We start from the raw sequence: 26,607 nt of genomic DNA, 5'->3' as shown, positions 1-26,607 counted from the left end.
TAAAGATAGCACGGAAGCACTAAAAATCCCTTTCATGACAAATAGTGCGTTATATCTGTTAAACTTGCTGTACGTCATTTCTTATCTAAATAACTGACTCGTCCTGGTGCAAAAAATATTCGTATTTACGTAAGAAGATATAACGGGCATTCACATATCAGGCTTGTGACCAAGTCAGGTAAGACGAATTAGCTGATTTTTAATTTTTGTTTAATGATTTCGAAATACATATGTCTGATTATCTAGCAATTCCGACAAATTTCTACCACTAACAACACGCTTGTATTTTCTTTAGCTAGGGTTCATATTTGAAGCAATACTAGTACTTCATTATGTTAGATTATTTATTAATTTGTTTATGCAGTTTTATTTGTTAAGATTAAAGGGAACTGAGATAGATCGACTAATAGCTGACCAAGGGATTGAATGGTCTGATACCCTGTTGGAGATTCTTTAAGAGAGTACTCAGGTTGATATTTCTATGCCAAAACTACCCACATGGCAGTGGCTGTCTTTATTCTAGGCATTGAGAGCAACTGGTTCTATTTGTAATAGAAACGAATTAAAATTTAATAGCTTAAAGATATAACGTGTAGTTTCTTCGTTATGAAAGATGCGTTGAAATAGAAAGTTAAATTTTTTTTTCAGACCCACGACCATGAACAGTTTTATAGCTTTATTAGCAGCGTGTTTTGTGTTTGGGTAAGTTTATTCCGTATTCATGTTTAGGTAAATTCTAAATATTATAAGGCCATCTATAATTAACGAGTACACACCAGTCATGGCATTTTTATAGTCTTCTTACACCAAACGAATATATTAAAAATATAAAAGACACGTTCACTTATTTTATGTACATTATAGCTCGTTCACTCACACTTGTATATTCTGATTTGATTTTAATATACTTTCAGAGCCGATGCCTCTACAACCGCGTCACATGGGTGAGTTTAATTTTCTTTGTCATCTTAACAAACCTCGTGACTGAACTACGTTGGTATAGTAATATATATAAATGCTTCTTATTTTTTTGCAGAATAACCAGATTATTGCAGCTGGTGTACTTTAATATTAGTTTTGTTACGAAATGAAAATTCGTAATGTAGAAATTAAATTTTTTTAAATTTTTATTTCTTTACTTTATTGCTAAAAAATATTAATTTGATCTGCACTACCCCAAAAACTAAATGTGGTAAGATGTTCCAATTTCAAAAGCAACATGTTACATTTCATGGCATATGGCGGGAATGTTAAGTTTGTTTACTATTGGTCTAACGCATGCCAGTATCTAATCAAAATTCACAAAACTTTACATTGTATTATATTCGACCGAAATTGTTCCGGCGTTCTGGTGGGCAATCAACACACATTTGGTCTAAATAGATACTGTTTACCAACTGCTCTATGTCACGTTTGGGTTTATGAGAAAGAACTGACAAATCTAATTGCGTTATAAGTTTCTCTTTCATGTTCTTTGTAAAATGATATCACAGCCAGCGTTCTGATGATTTTACAAAATTCAAAGGTCTAGTTTGAGCTTAATTTCAAATAAATGAAATTAGGTTAATAAAGTCTTGACAAATTTGCAGTTACGTGTATGTATTAGTATTTTGTCATTATAAAGGCATCACCATGGTCACGCCCGTTTAACTCACAACGGGTGTAAAATGTCCATCGGTTAATCCTCGTTGTGAGCACCATAACCTCGTTGTGAGCAAGACAAGCGCAGTGCGTGTCTGGTTTTAATATGTAATTCAGATGGTGAAAATATAATTTTCAATCTACCAAAGCAATTAAAACGCTTTTGCACAGCAGCATTTCTTTGCAAGACGTTGTGCATACACCGAAAGGAGGCATATTACTTTTAAACAGTCCGTCCATCCGAAAACTTGGCCATAACTTCCTAATTAGTAAACGGATTTGATTCATATTTGAACACAACATCCCTTAGCACAAGACCTTCCTACGGACCTGTATTTTTTTACCTTGACCCCTGAATGGCCTTAACCTTGAAGGTCAAATTGTCCAAAAACTTAAAATTGGCCATAATGTCCTTATTAGTAAATCAATTTAATTCATATTTAGGCACAACACCTCTTTGGACAAGGCCTTCCAACTGTAGTACTATTCTTTTCTATGATTGGACATGGGGTCGTTCAAGGGAAGACCGAAGCGAGGCATCAAGTATGTACTTGCCCTGGCCTGAAAAAGATTAGAACTACTAGAAAAACTGTCAGTGATGCATACAAATCAAAAGACAGTTTGAGTCATGTCTCTTGCAAAACATTCTTTTCAGTCAAACACACTTTAAAATCACCTGAAATTGTACTAGTGGTGAAACGCCTAAGAAGTCAAGAAGATTTCTAAAAATGCCACTATTTCATGATGAAAATGCTATTTAAATGTCAAACACAGACTGTCGTGAGCTTTCTAGGAAAGACAGTGCAACTAAAATCATGAAAAATGCTCTACAGAGCAAACAAACGCTGAGAACTATTTGAATCTGTTATTATGCGATTATCGCTATCTTAACACTACACAAGTATATTTTTAGCTTAATAGATAATGGTTAACTAAAAAACTACATATTATTAGAGTATCGGTATGTGTGCGGTAGTAGTACGGGACGGCACGGCATTTATATCAGGATGAACTACCGACAATGATCAGAATCCATAAGAAATAGCAAAGATAGATTTCAAATACCAAAATGCATTTATTTATAGATGCAAATCAGATAAATGCACTACGCAACATGAACATTTATTGAACAACACATATATATTGGTTTATTTAATTGTTAGATTCTTTATTATTATTTCTGAGGAGGGGTTATGTTCTAGGTGTCAGTCATCGTAGTTCCCGAGTGTTCAGCTATCCTTTATTGGCGACGCCGGTGAGCGGCGTCGTCTATTATGGAACGCTTTTTATTTTTGCCTATGGAAGGAGCTGTTATTATTAGCAGTTAATTTCATGTTGTGTAAATTAGTTTTATTTTGATTCGTAAAAATCAAGTAAACAAATGTGTTGTTATATTTGTATTTAATAACTTTATGTAAAAAGCATGTGCATTGTGATATTATTTTCACGAAATTGCGGGTTAAGTTTAACAGCTTGTCCCTTAGTTTTAATGACAATACTAAAACCCGGATTTCGAATATCGTTGTGGTCTAGATTGAGGCCGTATCATTTATACATTTTCAAAATTTTCCTACAAGAAGAAAGTTCACCTGCAATTGAGTATAAGGATAGGTAATGAAACTGTTGTAAACGATTATCCTATTGATTTTATCCTTATTACATTTATCTGTTGCGCAGAATGGTTGTTTTTACAAAGTGTACCAGTATCCGGATGTTGAAAGCTATCCGATTTTCTGCAATTACTGCTGACACATGGCCATCTATTTTTTTATGAATACTTTACCATTAATTTGCATGGCTTGATAAAATTGAACCTGCAACATTTCATAACTTTGCTGTTTATCGTGTTCTTTTGGGTTTCAGGTTTTCTTTATTTTAAGGGGAAGTAACTTATGTTTACTAAATTATTTGTTTTTTTCTGTCTATCTTAGGTATTACTTATAATAATATTTTTGTTGTATATAATTCACCAGTTGTAAGGTCATCAAAAGCATGTTAATGTTAGGATTTCATATTTATTTAATATAAACTGGGAATTATTAATGTTATGTGCATGTACATGTATATCTTAGACAGTAGTATATTGATATGTTGAGACTTATAATTTTTCTGCATTTAAAGAGTTACAGTTATGCCATTATTATTAAAGGGATGAGACTTTCATTTAAAGTTATAAATGATTATGCATGTATTTATTGAAAATGTCCTTAAACTTGGATCTAGCAATATAATTAATAAAGTCTCAAAAAATCATAATCTGAATAGTAATTTCTTTTCTAACATGTGCATAGTTTGAAAAGGACAGCTTCTGTCTTATATCTATTTGTAATGGAGGGACACCAGTCTCAACCTCCAGGTCTCCTGAGTCAACGCGACAACAGACTGTACATAGAGTAGATTGTTACTTGCCCTTGAATAAATTTGTGCACTAAATTTATAGTGGGTGATTTGTGCCACATGAAAACCAACATAGTACAAAAAGTAACTGGGTGCCAGATGAAAACATGAAAATACAATCTACCACAAAGTGGTTTGTTTGTTGCATTTTCATGTTTTTGCCCGGTGCCCTTGATGCAAAATACAAATCAGCCTTCATAAAATTTCTTCTTATGTTGGTCACAGGTTAATGAGTTCTGGTCAAGCTCAAAGTTTTTCTCATCCTATGACTGCATATAAGCATGAGTTCAATTTCCTATGCTCTGTAACATAAGAAATTCACGAACACAAATCGATATAGTGGGGAAATATGTTGTGGTTTAGAACTGTTTCATTATTAAAGAGAAAATGTGTAGCAGGACTGATAGCTCTGTTGGTCTTCTGAAAGTCATGGGTTTGAGTCATGGTCAGGCAGTTTCAGTCAGGGTTTAGAAGTGGTTTTTCAATTGACACATGTTTGATTCATTTAACAGATTGCATTATTTGAAATGGACAAAGGCAGTATTGCATGATACTTTTAGATCTACAAAGGGCATTTGATACAGTTGAACACACTATCCTGCACATGAAGAAGTTGTTTTTCTTCTTCTTCATGAAACTTCAAGCATCTGCCATATATAATGACATTCTTACATGGTTTAAGTCTTATCTCTGATAGTAGCTGGTTGATGTTGCTGGTACTTATTCTACTACTGCTCTGAGTACCTATGCTGTCCCCCTGATGTTCATTTTAGGTCCTCTTTTATGTCTAATATATGTCAATTACATGTCTTCAACCCTAAGCAATAAGCTTTTATTATAATGCACAGGCACGAGTATCAGACCTTGGATGAAAAAATATGGCCAGATTGATAAAAAAACCTATGTTCATCTTAAAAGTGTCAACAACCAAAATAAAATGTAAATAATGACCCCCTTTAAAAATATACTTCAAGTTGAAAGTATATTTTTAAAGGGGATCATTATTTACATTTTTTGTTTTGGTTTTTATAAACACAGTTTTTTTTTATCAATCTGGTCATCTGGTCATATTTTTTCTTCCCAGGTCCGATACTCGTGCCAGTGATTATATGCTGATGACTCAGGAATCCTTGTGTCTCATAAATTAAATCTGAAGAAATTCTTTCTTATAACATGAGTCTTATAAGATTGCTTAATTGACTATAAATTGCCTTTGCATCTTGGCAAGACAGAGTCTATTCTTTTTTGGTTTAAGTTTCAACTTAACCTGGCCCTAGCCTCCAGGTCACATGTAATGGAACTGCTATCAAGTACACATCTTTTGTTAAGTATTTAGGTGCAAATCTGGATCAAATTCTTTTGGCGTCGCCCTTTGATGCTTTGCATCAATGCTTTTCTTGTATTATGCCGGCTCGCCACGGCGAGCCGGTATTACGGTAGGATTTTACTGAGAAACAACCTAAAACTCCGAAGCTATCCAAAAATTTAATCGAAGCTTGGCTTCCAGCTTTCTACAAAATTTATCTATCAGGGCTAGGACCCAAAATTATTTAGCCAATCAAATTTAATCTTACATAGCGTCAAAAAACCTTCAATTTTCACGCCATTTTTAAAAATCAGCAAGTATTGTTTTGAGCGCAAAGATATAATGATGATTAAAATGTTTGTCTTTATGAATTCTTTTCAATAAATCATATTTACACTGACTTCTGATTTAGCGATTTCACCTGTTTTCTCTGTAGTAAGTTTTCGTTTGGTTAATTAACATATTAAGTGTACATCTGGTTCTGTGCATTTTTTATTTTTCCTTTTTTTCCGGTCATTTTATCCTTTCCGGTATTTAGTGTATGTATTTACTGGCCGGGATCCGGGATGCCCGGGATCCGGGATCGTATAAGATATGGAGGAAAAACCTAATGAACTATATTTGTGTTGATTGTTGTCGTAATGAAAGGCCATTAAACGTTATTTTTTTTATTTAATGAACGTTAAATTAATTTAACTTAGAATATAGATATATTTAGAGCTATTTATTAACAAACTTAAAATGCGGAAATCACAATACTTATAATTATATGCCTAATTAATTGGAAAAATCAAAGACTATTTTCTTGAATTGGTCAAATCCCGGGATCCCAATATGTTTTAAAACGATCCCAGCTTTTCTGAAAACTATATACTTGAACTGGCCAATCCGTGAGATCTATTTACATTTTAATACGATCCCGGCTTTTCTGAAAACTATATTCTTGAACTGGTCAATTCCCGGGATCCCTATATGTTTTAATATGATCCCGGCTTATCTGAAAAACATCTTCTTAGACTGGTCAATTTCCGGGATCCCTATATTTTTGAATAGGATCCCGGCTTTTCTGGCTGAATTGATTGACAACTTGTGTTACTTTAGGACTTGTGCCTCTTATTCCAATACTAAATAAAATACATGTATTACAACTTAATTTTGTATAAAGAGACATCTTTATGAAATCTACCTATCTAACATTTTGTGGTCAAGGTCAACAGGCCATATAGTAAATGTGCATAGACATAGGTTCTTCATTCTATATGTTTACATGCACCTTCATATATACTCATACTCATCTTGGTTAAACTGAGAGAACTTTATATGTCACTTTCAGTCAATGAGTTTAAGATTTTGAATTTACTGGCCGAATTCCAGTTTTGAATTTATTCTACTAAATAATTAACAAAATTTTCTTAAATTTACACTGGCCTGAACTTATATACACTGGCCATCGGGCACCGGACCAGTGTTGACTTCACTTTTATTTTGATGTTCGCTGAAGTCTCTTCAGCTAACAGAACTGTCATTTTTACATTTAAACACACCCCTTGAAAAAAATTACGAAGCGAGTCGCTACTAGCTTTTTTAAAAGCTAACCTTGTTACTGTAATATTACATTAAAGTTCAGACTAACGATAGGTCGTGAGTAGCGACACATAAACTAGCTTTGTTCTGTTCAACAATACATTATAAACATAAGGTTATCTTTTATCGGATAGTCGTGAGTTTCAAAACTAGCGACTCGTCGTCAGTACAGACTCGCGACCGTTATATATACGGAGTTTAGACTAGCGACTGTTCCAAGATCATAGATGGTTACCAAACTTGCGGACGAGAACTTACGACTTGAAACTTACGGATTTACTGGGTGTTTCCTCAGTTAATATTTAAAACCATGTCCGTGTTTACGGAGTGATTTGCCGACGACTGAATGGTCTTTGCGCCTTTTATAGATTTTCTAAGAAAAGGTGTGTACGAATTAGCCAATAGAATTGTCTTGTAGTCCAAAGTGGTCAAGAACTTAATATAAGCTGCTCAACCGTTAGTGAATTTAGTTCCAACAACAACAGGGTAAAACAACAACAACAGGGTAAATGGAACCTGTGTTGAACTTAAACCTATAGTTTACGTGAGGAATCTGTGTGACTGGACCGAAATTGATAACCGTTAATAGTTAAATAGTGTTTATATGTTTACTTAATTTGTTTTAGCTCGGATATTTACGTGACAAATGATATTATCGGCAAATTGCTGTTGTCTAAAGTGGGTGGGGTAAAAATGTTGTTTCCTTCCTTGTGTTTTTTTTATATATAGGTATGGATTTTTTTTTAGATCGGACTTTTGAGCGATTATTGATAGAATTTCAAGCTCCTGTGAATATACATACGATTTTGCAAATGTTTTGCTGTTTTTGCAAATGGTGGTGAACTAATAAGGGGAGGTAAATTATGTATTTAATTGCATATACTTCGTGTTGCAAGAGTTAACATAGAGGGCAGTCTGTGTGATATAAACATATATTTATCCTAAGCTTTATTCACGTTAGACTAGCCAAGTTATGAAGAAAAAGAAGAACTATTGCAAAAAAGAAAAACTATTTTGCAAAAACGTTTTGATTGCGTTTGCTAGATTGAAAATTGTATTCTCGCACTTTGAATTACATTTTAAAACCAGACAAGCACTGCGCTTGTCTTGCTCACAACGAGGTTATGGTGCTCACAACGAGGATTAAAGCAAAAAAGGGTATATTTTCGTTTCTATGAAGACTTTCAGATAATAATTTACGCTGAAGTCTTGTGGGCATTTGTTTTAGGTTAGAATGCACAAAACTTCACCAGAATCGACGTTTTCAATGTTAAATTTGGTCCCGAGAGAAGTTGTCTCCAGTTTTCCAGCTACCCCGAGTGACTGCGTCGCACGGTATTTCCATCAAATTGTCGACCAACAGGCAATATCTTTACATGTGCATACTCGGAAAACACATCGCTAGCTAACTGCATTCCGACATTTTTACATAAATGTCTGTAATCTTCAAAAATTATGAAAAACTCACCTTGTTTATCGTGTCACACGTCCTAGATGGGTGCTCACAACGAGGAACGGAAGTTGCTCACAACATTTTTACCGATGGATATTTTATACTCGTTGTGAGTTAAACGGGCGTGGAGATGATATGTACCTATATATGAAAACCCTACATCGATCTTCTGAGAATAACGAGCACTTCTTGTTTTTTTCCAAAGTACTATTGGAGTGCCCGCCTTACTGTAGAAACAGTCAATGCATAATTCCTCGCATTGATACACATTGTATATACGCATATAATTTGGCGGCAATCAAACCGCCTTATTCTCCCGCCAAGAGAAGGTTACAAATGGCGTTAGTGACTGATGCGCTAGCGATTATTGTATTTTATTCTTTGCTACAGGAACATTCACATTCCTACTGGCGCAGCTCTAGACAAGATTATTGATGGGAGCTTTAAAAACTTCGACAACGATCATGACAACTTTATCGAGAGATACGAGTTTGATACATTGATTATTGTAGCTGATAGTGATAGTAAGTGTCCAATATATTATACATGATGCTCAGTATAACACGTGTCCATGTTTGTGTGTGCGTGCGCATCCGCACGTATGTTTTTTTTTCTGTTTGAAAAAGTGTATACATATGTCTGGCTATATAATTTTGCCATCACTTGATGGATCATTGAAATATTTGGGCCGTAAAACGATGTGTTGCGTGCAAGACCCACGTCAACACATTGAATATCAAGGTCACACTTAGAGGTCCAAGGTGAAATCTGAATGATAACTTAGTCTTGTAGAAATTTTCGACACATATCTTTATCAGTCAGATGTGTTGTGCTTTAGACAAATATTCTCACATTCAAGGGCAAGGTTGTACTTGGCGGTCAAAGGTATCACTGTGTTTAACCATTTTTGGCTTGTATGTTTCTTATTCCTTGACGGATTGTCAAAACATTTGGCCGATTTCACATGGGGTGGAGGGTGTATAAAGAACAGCACATGGGTCAAGGTTTTTTGAGGCAAAAAATGTTATTTGGCGGGGTCATCTGTATCCTATGGATACATATCTAGTTTGTTTGATTCTAAAATCATTTAATTCATAAAATATTTACTTTCCGTTAGAAACGTGTATTTTTAGAAAAAGACTGCATTAAAAATGAAATTATTGCTATAACATTTCAAATGGTATGCTACAACAACAAAGTACATACATTAATGGCATAAGTTGTTTCTACTTTCTCTTCAGATAACGGCTGTATGACAATAACAGAGTACGAAAACTTCTCTGCAGGGGGTACAGAAGTTGCCTCTAGGATATACAAGCATTTTGACGTCCACAACACAAACTGCCTCAAAGTTAGTGATGTTGCCTCAGAGTTTGCCGTCATGGACACAGATAGTAAGTACCAGGGTATAATATTGTATATGTATAGTTACTAATACTCGTCTGAGTCAAACTTGTGTAAGAGCGTGAATCAGCCTTAAAATTAAAGGACAGCAAGTTCTATCTCCCGCTAATAAAAGTTTATAAATCTTTCGGATGGATCATGCTCCGTGTATTGTATAGGACAAATGGTTACCTGGTGGCGTGGCCGAGCGGTTAATGCGTCAGACTAGTAATCTAAGGATTGCTGACCGCGTGGGTTCAAACCCTTTCAGGGACAAACTGCTGTTTCATTGAGCAAGAAACTTTACATTCATTGCTTAGTAGTAGTTGGTTCCAGGAACGGATTCGAGAGTGTTGCAATAAGCTTATAGCTTCCAACACAATCGAACTAAAATAAATTTGTATAAACTTAATGGTTACCTCTGTTATGGGCAGTCGCTTGCAACACAATCGAACTAAAATACATTTTCATAAACTAAATGGTTACCTCCGTAATGGGCAGTCGCGGTACATACCCCTAAACAAATATGAACACAGAATCTAAGAGTGTTAATTAGTCATTAAACGTACGGAGAGAAGTGACTTGCAAAGATTCTTATAACTATCACTGATCTTTTTAAATTTTTTCAAGTTGAAGTTCGAGGTTCGAAACACTTTCATATATAGCAATGTAACATCCGGGAAGACTGAAAAGATACGTTTTCCCAGGTAAAATGGAGCATCGGATGGTCAAACAGAAGTTCGGTAGGCCTTCTAGTGAACCGGTATTTTTCGGCCCTTTCCGTCATAGTTCGGGTATTCGGCGATGTACTCCGAATGCGATTGCAAAGTTACAACATAATCTTAATATATAATTATTTTCTTTCTACAGAAAATCAGAAAGTGACAAAAGATGAATTTAGGCAGTACTACATCAATGTAAGTTTTACTTTCTTTTGTTTTGAAAATAAAACGTTAATGTTTATTAAATGATAAAGGATGGAAAACAATAAAGGTTGATACTATTAAAATGCTCATTGTTTATGGACGGCAGTGGTACTGAGAGCTTCCACACACATCCTGACTAGCACCGGCTTACAGGCAAACTTTTACATTTAAACACTAAAACATATTCCTATATCTTAAATATATAAGAAACAAGTGAGTTTTTTCCCCTGTTTAATTATACATAATACACAATCATAAATATATTTATAAGAGGTGTTTCTTGCAATTTACACATTCAATACTACACTTAAAATATGTAGCATAACCTAATTTACACATTCAATAGTTAAGTATGATGAAAAAAAAACCTGATTAGATAGATGCATAAACTCTTTATCAAAATAGAAAAAATATCTTCACAAATAAAGAATTATGTTATTATGCTCACACGAAAAAAAACAAACAGTGCTTTTGTTAAAAAATCATACTATGTGGTAACGTTGAAGTGAAAAGTAATTGACATAATTTTTTGTATTTTTAATATTTTTTTAACTGTTTGTACTTTGCTTTGGGATTTCTGTAAACACTTATAACATATAGATAAAAAATTAAGGAAAATAGAGGTTGAAAACACATTTATGTACACGTTGATACGGAATTTGCTTACACGTTGCTTTTCTAAGATTCTAACGAAAAGCATACCTTTAATTTTCGTGTGAGTATAGGTTGATATAATTTACATAATGCTTCATGTGTTGATTTGATTGTGAAATACTGACTTAGTCTGAAATATACAGATACACCCGTATCAAATCTTGATATGTGCTTATTGCGCTACTAATAAACTAATACTAATAGTAAAAAGTGACCACCCGAACAGTCTGATCACCCGTACAGTCTGATCACCCGTACAGTCTGACCACCCCTGCAGTGTGCCCACCCGTGCAGGTCTGATCACCCGTACAGTCTGTCACCCCTGCAGTGTGCCCACCCGTACAGTCTGTCCACCCGTACAGTCTGATCACCCGTACAGTCTGATCACCCGTACAGTCTGTTCACCCGTACAGTCTGATCACCCGTGCAGTCTATCACCCGTGCAGTCTGTTCACCCGTGGTCTGACCACCCGTACAGTCTGATCACCCGTACAGTCTGATCACCCGTGCAGTCTATCACCCGTGCAGTCTGTTCACCCGTGGTCTGACCACCCGTACAGTCTGATCACCCGTGCAGTCTATCACCCGTGCAGTCTGTTCACCCGAGCAGTCTGACCACCCGGGCAGTCTGACCACCCGTGCAGTGTGTCCACCCGGGCAGTCTGACCACCCGTGCAGTGTGTCCACCCGGGCAGTCTGACCACCCGTGCAGTCTGTTCACCCGGGCAGTCTGTTCACCCCTGCAGTGTGTCCACCCGTACAGTCTGACCAACAGTGCAGTCTGACCACGATATAAAATACTGACTACTGAAATCACACACAAAAACCTCTAATTCAAGGTTTGGTATGTCCTTATCTTATGGAATAGTAAAGGTTTAGACGATTTTTGCGAATTTTTTTTTCAGACTAGAAATGTAAATACTTTTTATAGTGTATTATATTAGTACACATATTTAGTACTAGTAGTATCTATTACAGTAATACTTTATAAAATATAATTATGCTGGACTATAATTTGTTTTATTTTTTCAGTTGTTAAATGTTCTGTTTGCCGTCACAGATAAACCTGTTGGATAAGCTGACAACAAAAGTGCTAATTTACCTTACAAGAAAATATTGTGTCACATACATGTACATTTACACAGATTTTTGTAAAACAGATGACATTCTTTACCACTATATTGAGTGACTCAAAACATTTCAATTAAAAAAATAAATTGAAGAAAACTAATTGATTTTTCGTGTTATTACTCAAACAAATGTTTTGAAGAAAACGTGTTTGGTATTTCAGCACGTTTGTAACGTCATTTTTCATTGGATAATCGTGAAGTCTATATAGTTTTTTTTATAATACTGCATGTTTGTAACGTCGTTTTTCATTGGATAATCGTGACGTTTATATAGTTTAATATATACGACTGTTGTCGATTCATGAACAAATCGGCTCGGGCTAAATTTACAAATAGTCGTTTATATAGGGCTATATAACCTGTCAACAATCTTTATAACTAATAATAGACATGGCTGCTGTCGATTCATGAACAAATCTTACTGTTTTTCTCTAAAAAATGGTGTTTGATGTATTATAAATTCGTTCTAAAGATTGTTGACAGGTTATAAGGCCGTTTACAAACGTACTCGCCTAACGGTTCAGGTTATATTTACAAATAGCCGTTTATATAGGGCCATATAACCTATCAACGATCTTTATAACTAATAATATAAGTCAAGTATATATAGAACATCTGTAAATGTTTGTGACTATGTTGTTCAAGTTACAACTTATATTTTATCATAACATGCATGCTAATATGCCCAGAACAGCACTGTACAATATATAAATTGGTTATATGCATATTTCAACAAAACATTATACATGTAATAATAAAACATGGCAAAAAGCATACTTGGCATTACTATACATTTATATAAGATCAAACAAAATGTTTACATCTCAACTTAAACAGTAAATAAAAGCTAAAAAATTCTATGTTAGTAAAACTTAATATTCAGTCGACTCACTTATAACATGATATTATATATCACATATAACTGATATATCATATATATCATTAAATCAAACATGATGACATGGAAATATTATCATGAAAATATTATCATAAACAATTAAACATTCATACATAATTGTTTTTTTTATTTTCTTTGGAACCGAATGAACATTGTAAAAGTCATCTGGTGACTTTCAAGCTTTAATGTCAGAGGAAGATCTCGGAGCACCTGAGTCAAACCACTTACGTTCCATATTACTCGACATAAGTCGATATTTACCGATCACTTAGATTTGTAATCCTTGAGTTTTGTTATAAAACAGAACAAAATGCAATTATAAACACTGTCATGTAATTAACGAAATGTTAACCCGTACAAAATAAACATATTGTTCATATTCAAATTAAAACAAGGTACAATTTAACCCTATATCAAAATTGAATATAATTAACAACGGTTTATTTGAATAATTAAATCCAAAAGTACAAGATCTAAAATAATTAAAGTTATAAAATTCCGAGCAATAAAACCCGCAAAATTTCATTTGTCCCCTGGCCAAAATATTTGTTCAACTTATGTTTAGCGTCTATTTTCCATGTAAATCCTATGTACTAATGATGGACTGATTAGGAAGTCATGGAATGACGGCGATGTTAAAAATATGTTTACGAATCATTCGACAGAGTTTTTACCCCATTTCATAGTCATAAGTAATGATTGATCAATCAATTATCTTGATTTTTTAAAAATATGTTTCAAAAACTGCACAAAAAACTCAATCGTGATTCTAAAAGATATATTGTAGAACGAGTTGACATTTTCATAAAACTTGACTATTACAACTTTAACAATATGTTTTAAATATATTCTTTGGTAAGTTACTTTCTGACACTAGTTGACAACATTTTTATAATTTTTGTTCATCCTATTTCTTGCCCAAATTCCCACCACTAATATGTAAGTAAAATACTGTCAAAATCTTCCTCCGTGAAGGTAATGTCGGCGAGAAAACCCTCCTCTATCAAATCTTTCTTCATAGCATCTTTAACTTGCTGAGGCACTGGTGATAATGGTAGCCTAGGAGCCCCCATCGTGATTCCTGAAACAATCTCAAATAATGCTTTCGAGCATGAAATACCACCACCTGAAAATGAAAATTATTTGCTATAATTATTTTGATGATCAGAATAACCTCAAAGTCTCAATTTCAAGTATAACACGTTATAAAGTAGTATCAAGGCCCGCTACTACTTTAAGTTACTTTTACTTCTGCACAACGAAGGTGACCTTCACCGTCCGAGAATTGGACACAGCTCGCCCAATTCACAGTCCAACGCTCTCCCTACAATATTCCCGGGTCCCGTCGTAAACCTTAGTGGAGTGTAATATGACGCATGTTTAAAGGGGAAGACGTGTCATGTCTACGGATTGAAGATCAGAACCGAGGCCTTGCCTTAACACATTATTAGGTATAACTATACCTTCTTTAAGGCCCTCCGCTACTTTTAGTTGAAGGTGTGTCTCGTTTATGGACTTAAAAAATGAAAGATAGAGGCCTTAGCACAACACATACCGAACTCATTCGGAACATCTCATCAATTATTAATAAACATAGTCCTTATCTGAGACCAAATAGTACTTACACACAGATTTCAGTGGTGACTGGTTAAAACATAAAATCAATGGTAAATATACCGAAAAACACTTAATTCTGTCACGATAAGTACATGTTAAATAGGCCGGAAAAATACAAAGTAATTTCACTTTTTCCTGTCCATGCAGCTAATTACAATTATCCATATACTAACTTCTTGCAATGCTCACTGTAAACAGCAGCATACGAGTACAGGTTTATCTATATGTCAAATACGTAGTTAAACAAAGTTTAAATAACTGACTTACCATGCTTCATTTGTATATTGTTAAGTTGTTGAGCTTTTAACTGAAAAAAAAAAGATTTCAAAAATTTTGATAGTTTAAACTTCTTATAATTTACTAATCGAATCAGAAAACATACGGTGAAAATCCTAAGAGCGATCATCAGATTCTGCCTGAGTAACACACTTTTAATACAAACAAATTAGACAAAAAATAACGATATAAAATCTAGGTTAATATACCATTTGAACATAACGAACACAGTAAAGAAATTATTTTATTCGATGTCTAATAATGCATAGTTGAGTACACATTTTGACACAAACAATGTAAATTTGATCCATAAAGCTGCATGCCTCCAGATAGAAAAAATATTTCAAGAAATATCTAGAATCTACCTTAAGAAAAATGTAAATATATTTTAAGAAAAGTAAAAATATTCACACTTCAAGAAATAATTTACATGTTACATGCAAAAAATCACTGATTTTGTAGAATTTATCACCATATTTCTACTGGGCGACTTACGCAGTTAGGTCTTTTCCTATATTTGATACTTTTCGTAGTTTTAAGTGCTATTTGCAAAGTATAAATTACTTTCTTTTGTCACTTGAAAATATTTGACCTTTTAATAAATTTTAAAATTAATAATGAAAATTAGCATGAATTTGAAGACATGCTGCTTTAAACCATAGAAAATACTTTGTAAGTCAAAGGGCATCATGATATAATGTCGATATCATGCTGTTCTAATATAAGTTAATTTTTACATGTTGCAATTGGCAGATAACGATTTTACCTGATATTCCTGGGCAAGTTCTCTTTCGTCTTTCTCAAAGGCAGCTTTCAGGTTATAGAAACATTTGCCCAAATATGGTGATGTTATAACATCCGGTATACCAAGACAAAGTGTTGGTAAATATTGCTGTAATAGAGTATGATATAGTTTAAGTAACTATGCGAAGCTTCAAGTATATGACATTAAAGATATATTATGCTGATATTTGATATTTGAAAAAAAACTGATGATTACTTTACAGTCTCTTTTGAAATGTAAAATAAACATCTTTTGAATACACATACAGAAATATGTTAACTTTACACACTACAGGTAATCACAGTATGATTACATACTTCCATTAAAAATGACAGCTTTTAAAAGGATAGACCAAATCAGTTCAGCAAGTAACAGGGAATGCAGTTTCCCAAACATAGTTTATACATTCACTTGTTTCAATACAGACATGTATTCAGGAAGAATTTACTAGATTTCAATAACTTTCTGCAATGTTAGTATTTTACCTAAATATAAAGTTTGATGCTAATTGATCAGCTTGTACAACTACGAATACTGTAACCATTTTGACTGCACAGAGAATTTTAAAAAAGAACTGTCGGTAGAACAGCGTGCTCGACTATTTTCCGTGCTTGATAGGAAAACAAGAGCCCAGATAATGTAGATTTTTTAAGTTCAAAACGTACCATAATTCAGTCAAAGCCCATGTTAGAGTTACGGGCCTTGAACACTGACCTCCTATTATGCTCTCAAATAAGCGTGTGAAGTTTTAACCCATTTCCCTCAGTGGTGTTGGAAACAAAACTAACTTGCAAAATTAACCAACGTATGACAACGACGCCGAAGCATGGGTAAAACGGAATACAATATAGCATTTCCAACTCTTCGACTAGTCGAGCTTAACTGTATGCAATAATGATTTTTGAATTTCAAGAAAAAGAAAATAGAAAATAACCCACAGCAGTACACACAACGAATAGAACAAAAGCCAACGGAATAAGGTACGGCTATCTATTCATAAAGAGACAGAACCTTGCGAATGCAATTGACGTAAAGTCCATTTATGTTTGTGCAAATTGACCTTGCCGTATAATGAGAAACAGACAATTTTCAAGACAAACGCCATTGGTACACAATGCAATTTCTTGTTTTTATTGATGAACTTATCTTTTTACAGATACGGTTCAACCCGACTACAAACACATCTTGTTTGAACGAAAATCATATCTGCCAGAAAAGAAAGAGAAGTAAAGATTCTTTAAAATTTTGGCGATTTTATATACTCAAAACAGTACATTTCCGAACCTAGTTGCCCTTAAGCCGGTCCTCAAAATTCGAAAAAAAACAACAAAATTACTAATAATATAGAAAATAAATAATCATCTTAAAATAAACAGTAGAAAATTAACATACCGTTTCGGTGCCAAAGAAAACTTTGTATTTTTCATTACAAACGTTGGCACAATTCACAGCAGAGCTGAGCTCCGGAGAAGTGTGTTTAAGTCCATATAATGTTGGAATTCTATTTTCAGCAAGCTCAAGAAATCGTGGAATTTTCACTGCAAATACAAAAACTTGCAAAGATCATTTCTATTTTCATTTCGTGCTTGAAAAAAGATAATGATGATATTGGTGATGATGATAATAAACAACAAACTAACAAATCATAAAAAAACTATTCACTGCACTACCAACGAAGCCTTGGCGAAAACGTATTTCAAAATCGGTATTTAACATTTCAAAACGAGGCAATTTCTAGTACCAGAAAACCCGAGTATGGGGATGATTCTGAACAAAAATAGTGCATTGCAGTCTGCTGACCGTTATTGTAGTTTAGTTAGAAACAAAACTGTATACAATAGTTTGAAAGATAATGATAACAGGATGTTAATCAAAATTATTTCCCATGAACACATTTTATCAGACTTTCAGTGTTTTGATGTCCTTCGGAAACCCACGCTATTTACCGTATGTGGTATATGCGGAATATGAACCGTGAGTTCCGTCAAGTTATACAGAGTTCAAGTGTCAATATGCTCAAGTTAAGTTGAACTGAGTATATATTACAAAACATTGACTGTTATAATATTGATTGACCAACAATTAATACTGTAAAATGTTTAGGATAAATATAAATCTGCCTAAAATACAAAAAAGTCTGCCCCAATCTTTTTATAAATTAAACGTTACAGGTCGATTCACTGAAATTCTTTCGGGACTCGTGGGTTATTTATCCTTCATTCGAAGTAAATTATGCAATTGAAAGGAATTATTATTATTCACTCACTCAAACCCATGTATAGGCATCATTTATCATTAATAACTTACAATAAACTCCCGTTGTCACATTATATTCATAATACAGCATAGGCGTATTGGGTGCCGCTCCTGCCACTTCTTCTATATACGCAACTAACTGTTCTAAAAAAACGAAATTTAACACATTTTTAGATTATGTCATTTCTTACCTTATACAATTCCAAACATATACGAGTACATTGACTATTTGTATATAAAATGAAGTACAAGACAGACTAACTAACTATATAACTACATGTATAATAAGATAAGTCTTGCATATACATCCTTCAATAAGACAACAATAAAGAAATAGATTTTGTTTCGAAAAAAAACGTAACGTGAAGCTTTCATCATAATCGAGGTAAAAAGATGTTCAAACTATGAATGTAATTGAATAACTACTGGACAAAACGTTGGTATACCTTCCGTAGTTGGTTTATGGTAGGTTGGTGGCAAGGCAGCTATCGCGTCAACGCCGATAGATTCAGCATGCTTAGCCTAAAACATAAATAGAGGATATTTAAGTTTTTTCTATAAATACATGATTTATTTTCATTGAGTGGTATGAAAATAAATATTTCATGAGTGGCGGTAGCCACGAGTGAAATATGGTAATTTTCATGCCACAAGATGAAAATAAATCGTGTATTTATAGAAAAAACTTGAATTTTCTGTTTATTATATACATTTTTCTCTTTTTTGTGATAAAATTTGAAAGACTTTCCCTTAAATTTTATGTACTGGCAGAATTTAAAAGAAAGTAGTCCGACAAGACACCAGTGAAAATACGGAAAATATGTTTCACTGCAGTGAAAAATAAATTTTTACAGTGAAAATACGGAAAATGAAAATACTCATTTTATTTCATCAATATTTCTCAATATTTCATTTATAAGTATATAATAAACCAATATATTTATTAATTGACCCTCACATTGCCATTCTTTTAGGCAGTATACCAGAAGTGAACGTTTAATGAAAATGACAACGACAGAATGTGTGTTGTTTATTTTAATTTCTGCTGGGTATATTAAAGTCACACTGACAATGTTATGGTCAAATGACGATTTTCATGCTTTACTCGTTGAAAAGGTTACTTCGAGCATAATTTCAGGCACGGGTGAGCAAATGAGTTGAACTACCGAGCTTTCAAAGGCTACCTTGATAGCTTCCTAAAATGTAAAAGTCCAAGGTCCCTTACGTGAATTGAATTGAATTTAATTGCTGATTTTCTTTGAATAGCCACAGTTTTTAATAGTCTATTATCAATGTTGAGTACATCAAGATGAATAGTTTATATAAATAAGGCAACAATTTAGAGCATTGTCAGACTGAATGGCTCCACAGTTGTCCAGGCTGGTCTGGCTCTATACTGGCGGTAAAGGCAAATTACATACTGTTATCCAGCAAAGTTAAGTGTTAAGGCCAAGTGATTAGTAGTCAGCAAACTTAACCACTCGGCCACGGAGTTTTCCACAAAAATGATTAAGATGACAACGATTATGACAACGGATGTATTAAAGATGCATTAAATAATAATAAAATAAAAGCATATACCAGTTCCTGACTTTCTTTCAGATTCCCAGTACCAATATGCAAGATGATAAATAACCTGAAAAAAAACGTTACATGTCATTATAAATGTAAAACATAAAAAGGACATTGAGTTGAATTAAGACAAGCATGAATATACATGTAGTTCATTCACAAAAAGGGGTTTTCAATTTGTTTGAATGATTTTGATTGTTTGAAAATTGAAAAGTTTATGTATGACAAACAATAGTGTCATTGTGTAACAAAATAAACGATCGTCACAAATACTAGTAGTCGATCTCAATATAGTGAACATTAACATAAAAATCCATCTTCATGATGACTAAATGTTCAATACTCATTTTTTACTTCGGACCTTTGCATGTGACCATGGACTTAGGCCACAGGGTCCTAAATTTTGCGCTTAACACCCCTTCACAATGGTGAACATTTTGCCAAGTTACATTTAAATACCCCAATGCATGCACAAGTTTGGCTCTGAACAAGCGTTTTCTTCTCTAAGAATGACTTTGAACTTTGACCTAGAGACCGCGTCTCGTAATGGTCAATATGTGTGTATTAAGTAATAATTAAGATCCCTTTAATCATGAAGAAAGTATGCTCCGTACGCCCACGAGCCCGCTAAAAATGCACTACCCTTTTTGTCAAACGGACTTCTATTGAATTTCTTAAGCACGGTGGAAACATATTCAAAATCATCAATACTATGTACTCTTAATTTATCAGCTTTCAAACTTCACGATCATTTTTTTCTTTCTTCAAAACTCACTATTTTTCGTTGTTATTAATAAGAACGGTTTATATTAACCTGTTTGAGACCTCTTTCCACTTCTCGGCTGTTTCCATTCTCTCCTTACATGATAAGCTCATACCTTCCGCCAGCGTTCCATTAACTGTAAAATATACATGTATAACCATTAAAACTACAAAGAGCAATTTTAAAATATTAGAAACTAAGTACCACAATTCGATTATCACGTGAATCGAAGTTCTTTTGTTTCAATTCGACAACAGAAATTTAAAGACTGCTCACCGAACATTCCGTTAAAATGGGACTTTTCGAAGTACTTGGCACACGTCTCGAAGTTTGTATAATCTACCTCACTGTTAATAAAAAGAGACAAATATATATAAAAAAAATAATAAAACATTATTACACTAGCTTTTCTAAATTGTAAATGTAACAATGTGTATCTCAAATTTACCAAAATTTGATAAAGTATATCTACAATCTATAATCCACTCCATGCAGGGGTGTGAACAGTGTAATTAAATATAAAATCATATTACTGGCCAAGTCGCTTTTTCTTTTATAATACCGTTACCATCACTGAACAAGAGGTTTGCACATGCATCGTTTTTTTCACATTAAATACCCAATTTTGTTTAAAATACAAAAAAAACCTGTCATTTTTCTATTCTATATGCAGTTTTCCTCTTTACAAGTTACATAACAATGATCATATTAAAGATAAGTTGTTCAACATTTTTTTTTCTAATTTTGATGTATTTACCCTTTACTGTTAAATGGAGTATATGGCGCAACCACCATTCCTTCAAGTTTACTCTGTGTGGACTGAAAAAAACCCAACAACAACAAATGTTTTAAGATATGAATCAAACGTTAATGTATAGAAGTTTATACATGTACACAATTCGGGGACGAGATACCATCATTCCATGCATATACATTTAGAACAACACGGAATTTAATATATAAATAAAATGACGAAACCACAACAATAACAAAAATCTGGCGTTTCACACACGCACGTACATGTGCATGCTTTCACATCCAGCAGTGGTATTCAAGATGTTTGTCTTGACAACATATGGATTTAAGAGGTATATTTTTCATTTTATACGTTAAATACGGTGCTCCGTTAGGACCATCGCCTATGAATGATGAATTGTAAACAATAAAACGGATGTATAATTTGCTACAAACGCTGTCATGATATAGAAACGGTCACATAAGGTTATCTATAAGAAATTATCGAATCGATATCATACCATTGTACATCTTTGTATGAGCCTGGCAGAGTTTGCGCGCAAAGACCTGCTTACAATGCCCAACATTGTGTCTTTTATCCAGGTAAACAGACGGTCGAGATAAACAACGTAACGTTAAAACGACTACACCCCACACATTAACGTAGTAAACTCTTCTTATTAGATTAACGCTAAAAACAAACTTGGTGGCAAAGTTTTAGCATCCCCGACGTTTACTGAAATAAAAAAAAACAGCGTTACGTTAAACAAGTATAATTATTTGACAAACAACGTCATGACACAAGTTACGTTATTGACACGTTAAAAATACAGCCACAGTTTAAATATCATCATTTTCTTTAAGTTTTAATGACTAATGATTTCAAGATTTAGCCGTGGTTGCTAAGCTTTATAAGGAGAGGTCATCTCGATCATTTATAGGTATTCTATTTTTCTATTTAAATAGTTTATCCATATATTATGGAAGCCCTGGAGGGACATTTCAAATTAATATTTAAAACTAAAAACCTACAATTTAAAATGTAACTCTTAATATTTAAAATTTAATATCCCACTAGGACACGCACACGCTCTTTATTTCATGGGGAGGACTGGTTTGGGCGGGTTCATTTATTTTTCTTTTTTTTGTGCAAAAAACCTTGAATTCATATACCCGCGTCTAATGTATTCTGATCTTAATTTTAAGTACATGTATTAAGATTTAATCTTTAAATATTAAGAATTAAATTTTAAATATTAAGAATTAAATAATAAGTTTTAAATATTAATTTCAAATGTCCCTCCAGGGCTTCCATAGTTTATTTTCGCTACACTAGTTCACGCTGTTATACACGTACTCAAGATGTCAACGACCTACGGTACAAAACAGATTTTCGTCATGATATTTATTGATTACACGGAAAGGAGAAGCCGTATAAAGAAAATATTATTTATGTAACTTTCCAATTATATAACGTTCTAAAACCTATTACATGTATGTTTTAGTTAATTTTCCTACAACTGAAGGTGCGTGTCTTTTTGAGTTGCTGATATAATGTAGGTGAACTATATGCATGTACAACGCACAGTTCAAGTATAATACAGGTCAAATTCAAATATAATTTTTGTTTAAACCAAATCAAAAAATTTAAGATTAAAGAAAATGAAAATAAAAACGATAACCTACCTCTTGATACGTTAATCAGCTTTATAGCCGGTTGTTCGATTATCATAAAAACAACACGTATGACCTATATTTTTAAGCTCTATTGAACAGATAAAGGGGACGTAAGCAGATACTAGAAAAACATGTAGTACAATGTACATTGAACGTAATACATTATTATGGTGATTATTAGGTGCAAAATATTAAATAAAAACTATCTCATTCTCTCTCTATATATATTATTATGGAAGTCAGTCTTTTTTAAAATCTAATTTAGAATTATCTTTTTTCCCCTACGGAATACCGTTATTGCCATCCCCAAAGTGTGCGTAACTTATTTGAAACATGATTCTAGACAGTATGATAACGAAAATATGACAGGACGATAACGACAATATGTCACAGCGAAATAAGTAAATTATTACAATAATGGAAATGCAATAGAGTGTCGTGTTTTCGCTATCATAATTTCGCATTTTTATCATCATGATATTGTTGCATTATTTTCCTGAGTTAGCCCATCCAGGTGGTTAGACTGAGCTCGAACCTTATAAATACTAAAGATATAATTATAATTGTAACGCTAAATTTACAAAAGTGAGACATTACGATAATTATGATAGTTCGATAATGAAAACGCGCCAGTACTACATAATGATTATGCGACAATACGGATTATGCGACAGTACGATAACGATTATGCGACAGTGCGATAACGATTATGCGACAGTGCGATAACGATTATGCGACAGTGCGATAACGATTATGCGACAGTGCGATAATGATTATGCGACAGTGCGATAATGATTATGCGACAGTGCGATAACGATTATGTGACAGTGCGATAATGATTATGCGACAGTGCGATAATGATTATGCGACAGTGCGATTACGATTATGCGACAGTGCGATAACGATTATGGGATAGAACGATAAGGATAAAGCGGCGGATATCATTACATCGTAATGTCGAGTATTTGTTTTTGGTGCTGTCGCTTTAACGTATTCGTACTTTCGTATTAATGATCATTATCGTTGGAATTTATGTGAGGAACTAAATCCATCCTAGCTACTTGAGTTGAGGATATCTTGTGTAAAAATATAACATATCTCAAGGTTCTTTCAAAACTCATACGACACCCATATCGTCACTGCTTAAGACTTCGGCTAAGAGCTGTAACATGTTGTCAGACAATGATATGAATGGGCGTTTTTGTAACAGTTTCAGTTTTATTTAAAGGTATATGCTAGGCTTACATATATAAGATGAAAAATAGGTCTGTATAATAGCATTCATTTAAACTTTGCATGGTCTCAGCAAGGTCTTTCCTACATATTTTTATGTAGCTGACTTCCTTTTCAATATTGTGCAAAGTTCAAGAATTGTTAATGAGAAGTCTATTTATTTTTCTTCTTAATCTAAAGATATGCCAATTTCATTTCTTTTTAAAAATAGGATAGTTCTACAGAATTGTTAACTAGTCTATGTACTTACATTGAATGACGGAATTTTTTTTTTATGTTTAAAATTTTGTACTGTAACCAAGGATAATTTTTTTTTAAAATAACTAAATAAATGAATAAAGAAGTAGTAAAAATGGTTTTACTTAATATGTACTAAGTTATCTGCGATTGTAATGACTTAAAATAGTAAAAAAGCTAAACAAATAACTCGAATACGAAGTGTGTGACTGCCCGCACCTCATCCCCAGTATGTTTCGCTTGAAATTAATCATGGTCTAATATAAGCAAACTTTAAATAAAATTTATCAAGTACATGTAGTTACTAGTTTATTTCTATGTGTGACCCTAGCATATGCCTTTAAAACAATTCATATGATATGCAAGTGGTCATAGCAAAAAAAAAATGAACAACAAATACCTGTCATAAACAGAATTACAACTGAAGTCATATGCAAAATAAATAATTCTATTATAGCTACATACATGTATTTAATAAATACAAAATAGAAATCAGGATTCACAGATCTATATACATAAACAATGAAACTATTTAGGAAGGTAACAGACGATGAGAACCATCATCCAACTTTAAATAAAGTGCTTTCAGTAAATAATAATAACGTTATAACTAAAGTAATGTCGCTTTATCTAGCCATTAATCTGTCAAATTAGAACATGTTTCGGTACGTTAAATATTTAAATACATCTAGTATCTTTCAAATAGATATATTCTAATAAGTAATAAAATTCGCCACCAAATATCTGTTATCATATTCTAAGACTGTGCACAGTGTTATGTAATTTTCAATTTACTATAATATAAGTCTATATGTAACCTTAGCAGATTTTTCAGGTGACCTGGTTTGTTTACATCAACGTCCGTCCGTAAATCTATGTTGCATTCCCATATGAATCTTATTACCTCCCTGGTTTCTTGTAGCACATGTTACAGACACTTTTAACAATGGGTACATTCTTCCTACCCTTGTATTATATAAATATGAAAGTAGAGAAAGTCGTATAAAGAGAACCATTGTTCAATTGCAGATCGTGATTTTTAGTCAAAATGGTAACAATGGCTCGGAGCAGCATTTTCTGCATAATTCGTTTAACAGCAAAACAATCATCTGTAAAATAAACATAAGTGTAAATTTATAAAAATGGAAGTCTGTTATTACAAAACAAACTAATATCTTAATTGATACTGTATGAAACATCTTTCATATATTTAAATAATACTGCAAAGATGTCGCAGTAATCCGAATTAGCGACGACAACAACAACAACAAAATAAATAAATAAATATATTGATAAATAAATATAAAAAGTACGCTCTCCCATTGGAACCTTCGCATCATTGTCTGATCGAAGGAAATTTCTGTAGGGCATTGAAATAATTGTTCAATACATAAACAAATAAATTTAGACATTGGCATAATTAATATTGAGCAATAACCTAATCCGAAATTAACACATAAATAAAGTCCATTTTAATTAATTCAAAATAATAATGATATATACTTTACCTTAAAATACGTGAACAAAAATAAAAAAAAATAATATGTTGCGTCCACTACTGAGAAAAAACACACTGTGAGCGAGGTGACTTATAGGCTGTATAGGACCGGGTGTTATTATTATTATTATTATTATTATAATTATGTATATAGTTTTGTAATAATTGTCAAAACACAAGTCACTATAATAAATGATTATCTTATCTTATCTTATATTGATAATTATAGAACAAACTAATTAAATTATTTTTTCAGATTTACCTGCCAATAAAGACCATGTACCAGGGCTGGTAGTTAAGCAAAGGTTTTGCATTTTTTTTTTGCTTTACTTACCCAAATGACGTCTAATAAAACTGACAACCCAAATTGTTTTTAAAACTCTATTTACATAGGCCCCATTTTGCTTTAAAATAACGAACTATGGGAAAAAATTCAAAGAAAAGAAAAAAATGTGATTTTAAAGACATGATTTCAACAAAAACCCAAAAATATCTGAAATAAACTAAAAAAATAAAAATGAAAAAATATAAAAGTGTTCTAGATTAATAAACCCATTTAAAATAAAATTGGAAAAATTTGATAGTGA

The 26,607-nt window shown here is 33.1% G+C and overlaps 2 protein-coding genes and 1 long non-coding RNA gene across 3 annotated transcripts; 1 reads left to right on the top strand and 2 right to left on the bottom strand.

Annotated features, from left to right (window-relative positions):
• Positions 1–114: 114 nt before the first annotated feature.
• LOC132713680 (uncharacterized) lies at positions 115–12,575 on the top strand. Its single transcript, XM_060696329.1, has 7 exons — positions 115–178; positions 649–702; positions 915–944; positions 8,772–8,905; positions 9,623–9,775; positions 10,635–10,681; positions 12,377–12,575. Exons 2-7 carry the CDS (start codon positions 659–661, stop codon positions 12,419–12,421), a joined length of 453 nt encoding a protein of 150 aa, XP_060552312.1. The 5' UTR covers positions 115–178; positions 649–658; the 3' UTR covers positions 12,422–12,575.
• A 966-nt stretch (positions 12,576–13,541) lies between these two features.
• LOC132713679 (N-acetylneuraminate lyase-like) lies at positions 13,542–22,303 on the bottom strand. The gene is made up of 11 exons (XM_060696328.1): positions 21,897–22,303; positions 21,398–21,459; positions 20,917–20,987; positions 20,692–20,776; positions 19,887–19,941; positions 18,752–18,827; positions 18,357–18,449; positions 17,442–17,587; positions 16,032–16,157; positions 15,257–15,296; positions 13,542–14,498 (listed from the first exon to the last, which is right to left on the bottom strand). Exons 1-11 carry the CDS (start codon positions 21,960–21,962, stop codon positions 14,305–14,307), a joined length of 1,014 nt encoding a protein of 337 aa, XP_060552311.1. The 5' UTR covers positions 21,963–22,303; the 3' UTR covers positions 13,542–14,304.
• Positions 22,304–24,956: 2,653 nt separating this feature from the next.
• Positions 24,957–26,406, bottom strand: LOC132713678 (uncharacterized). Its single transcript, XR_009623477.1, has 2 exons — positions 26,355–26,406; positions 24,957–25,631 (listed from the first exon to the last, which is right to left on the bottom strand). It is a non-coding gene; the product is annotated as an uncharacterized LOC132713678 (long non-coding RNA).
• Positions 26,407–26,607: the final 201 nt, after the last annotated feature.

Source organism: Ruditapes philippinarum, unplaced genomic scaffold (genome assembly GCF_026571515.1).
Source record: "Ruditapes philippinarum isolate M1 unplaced genomic scaffold, ASM2657151v2 ctg650_1_1_1_1, whole genome shotgun sequence".
Lineage (NCBI taxonomy): Eukaryota > Metazoa > Mollusca > Bivalvia > Venerida > Veneridae > Ruditapes > Ruditapes philippinarum.
This window is presented reverse-complemented; position numbering and strand designations above follow the sequence as displayed.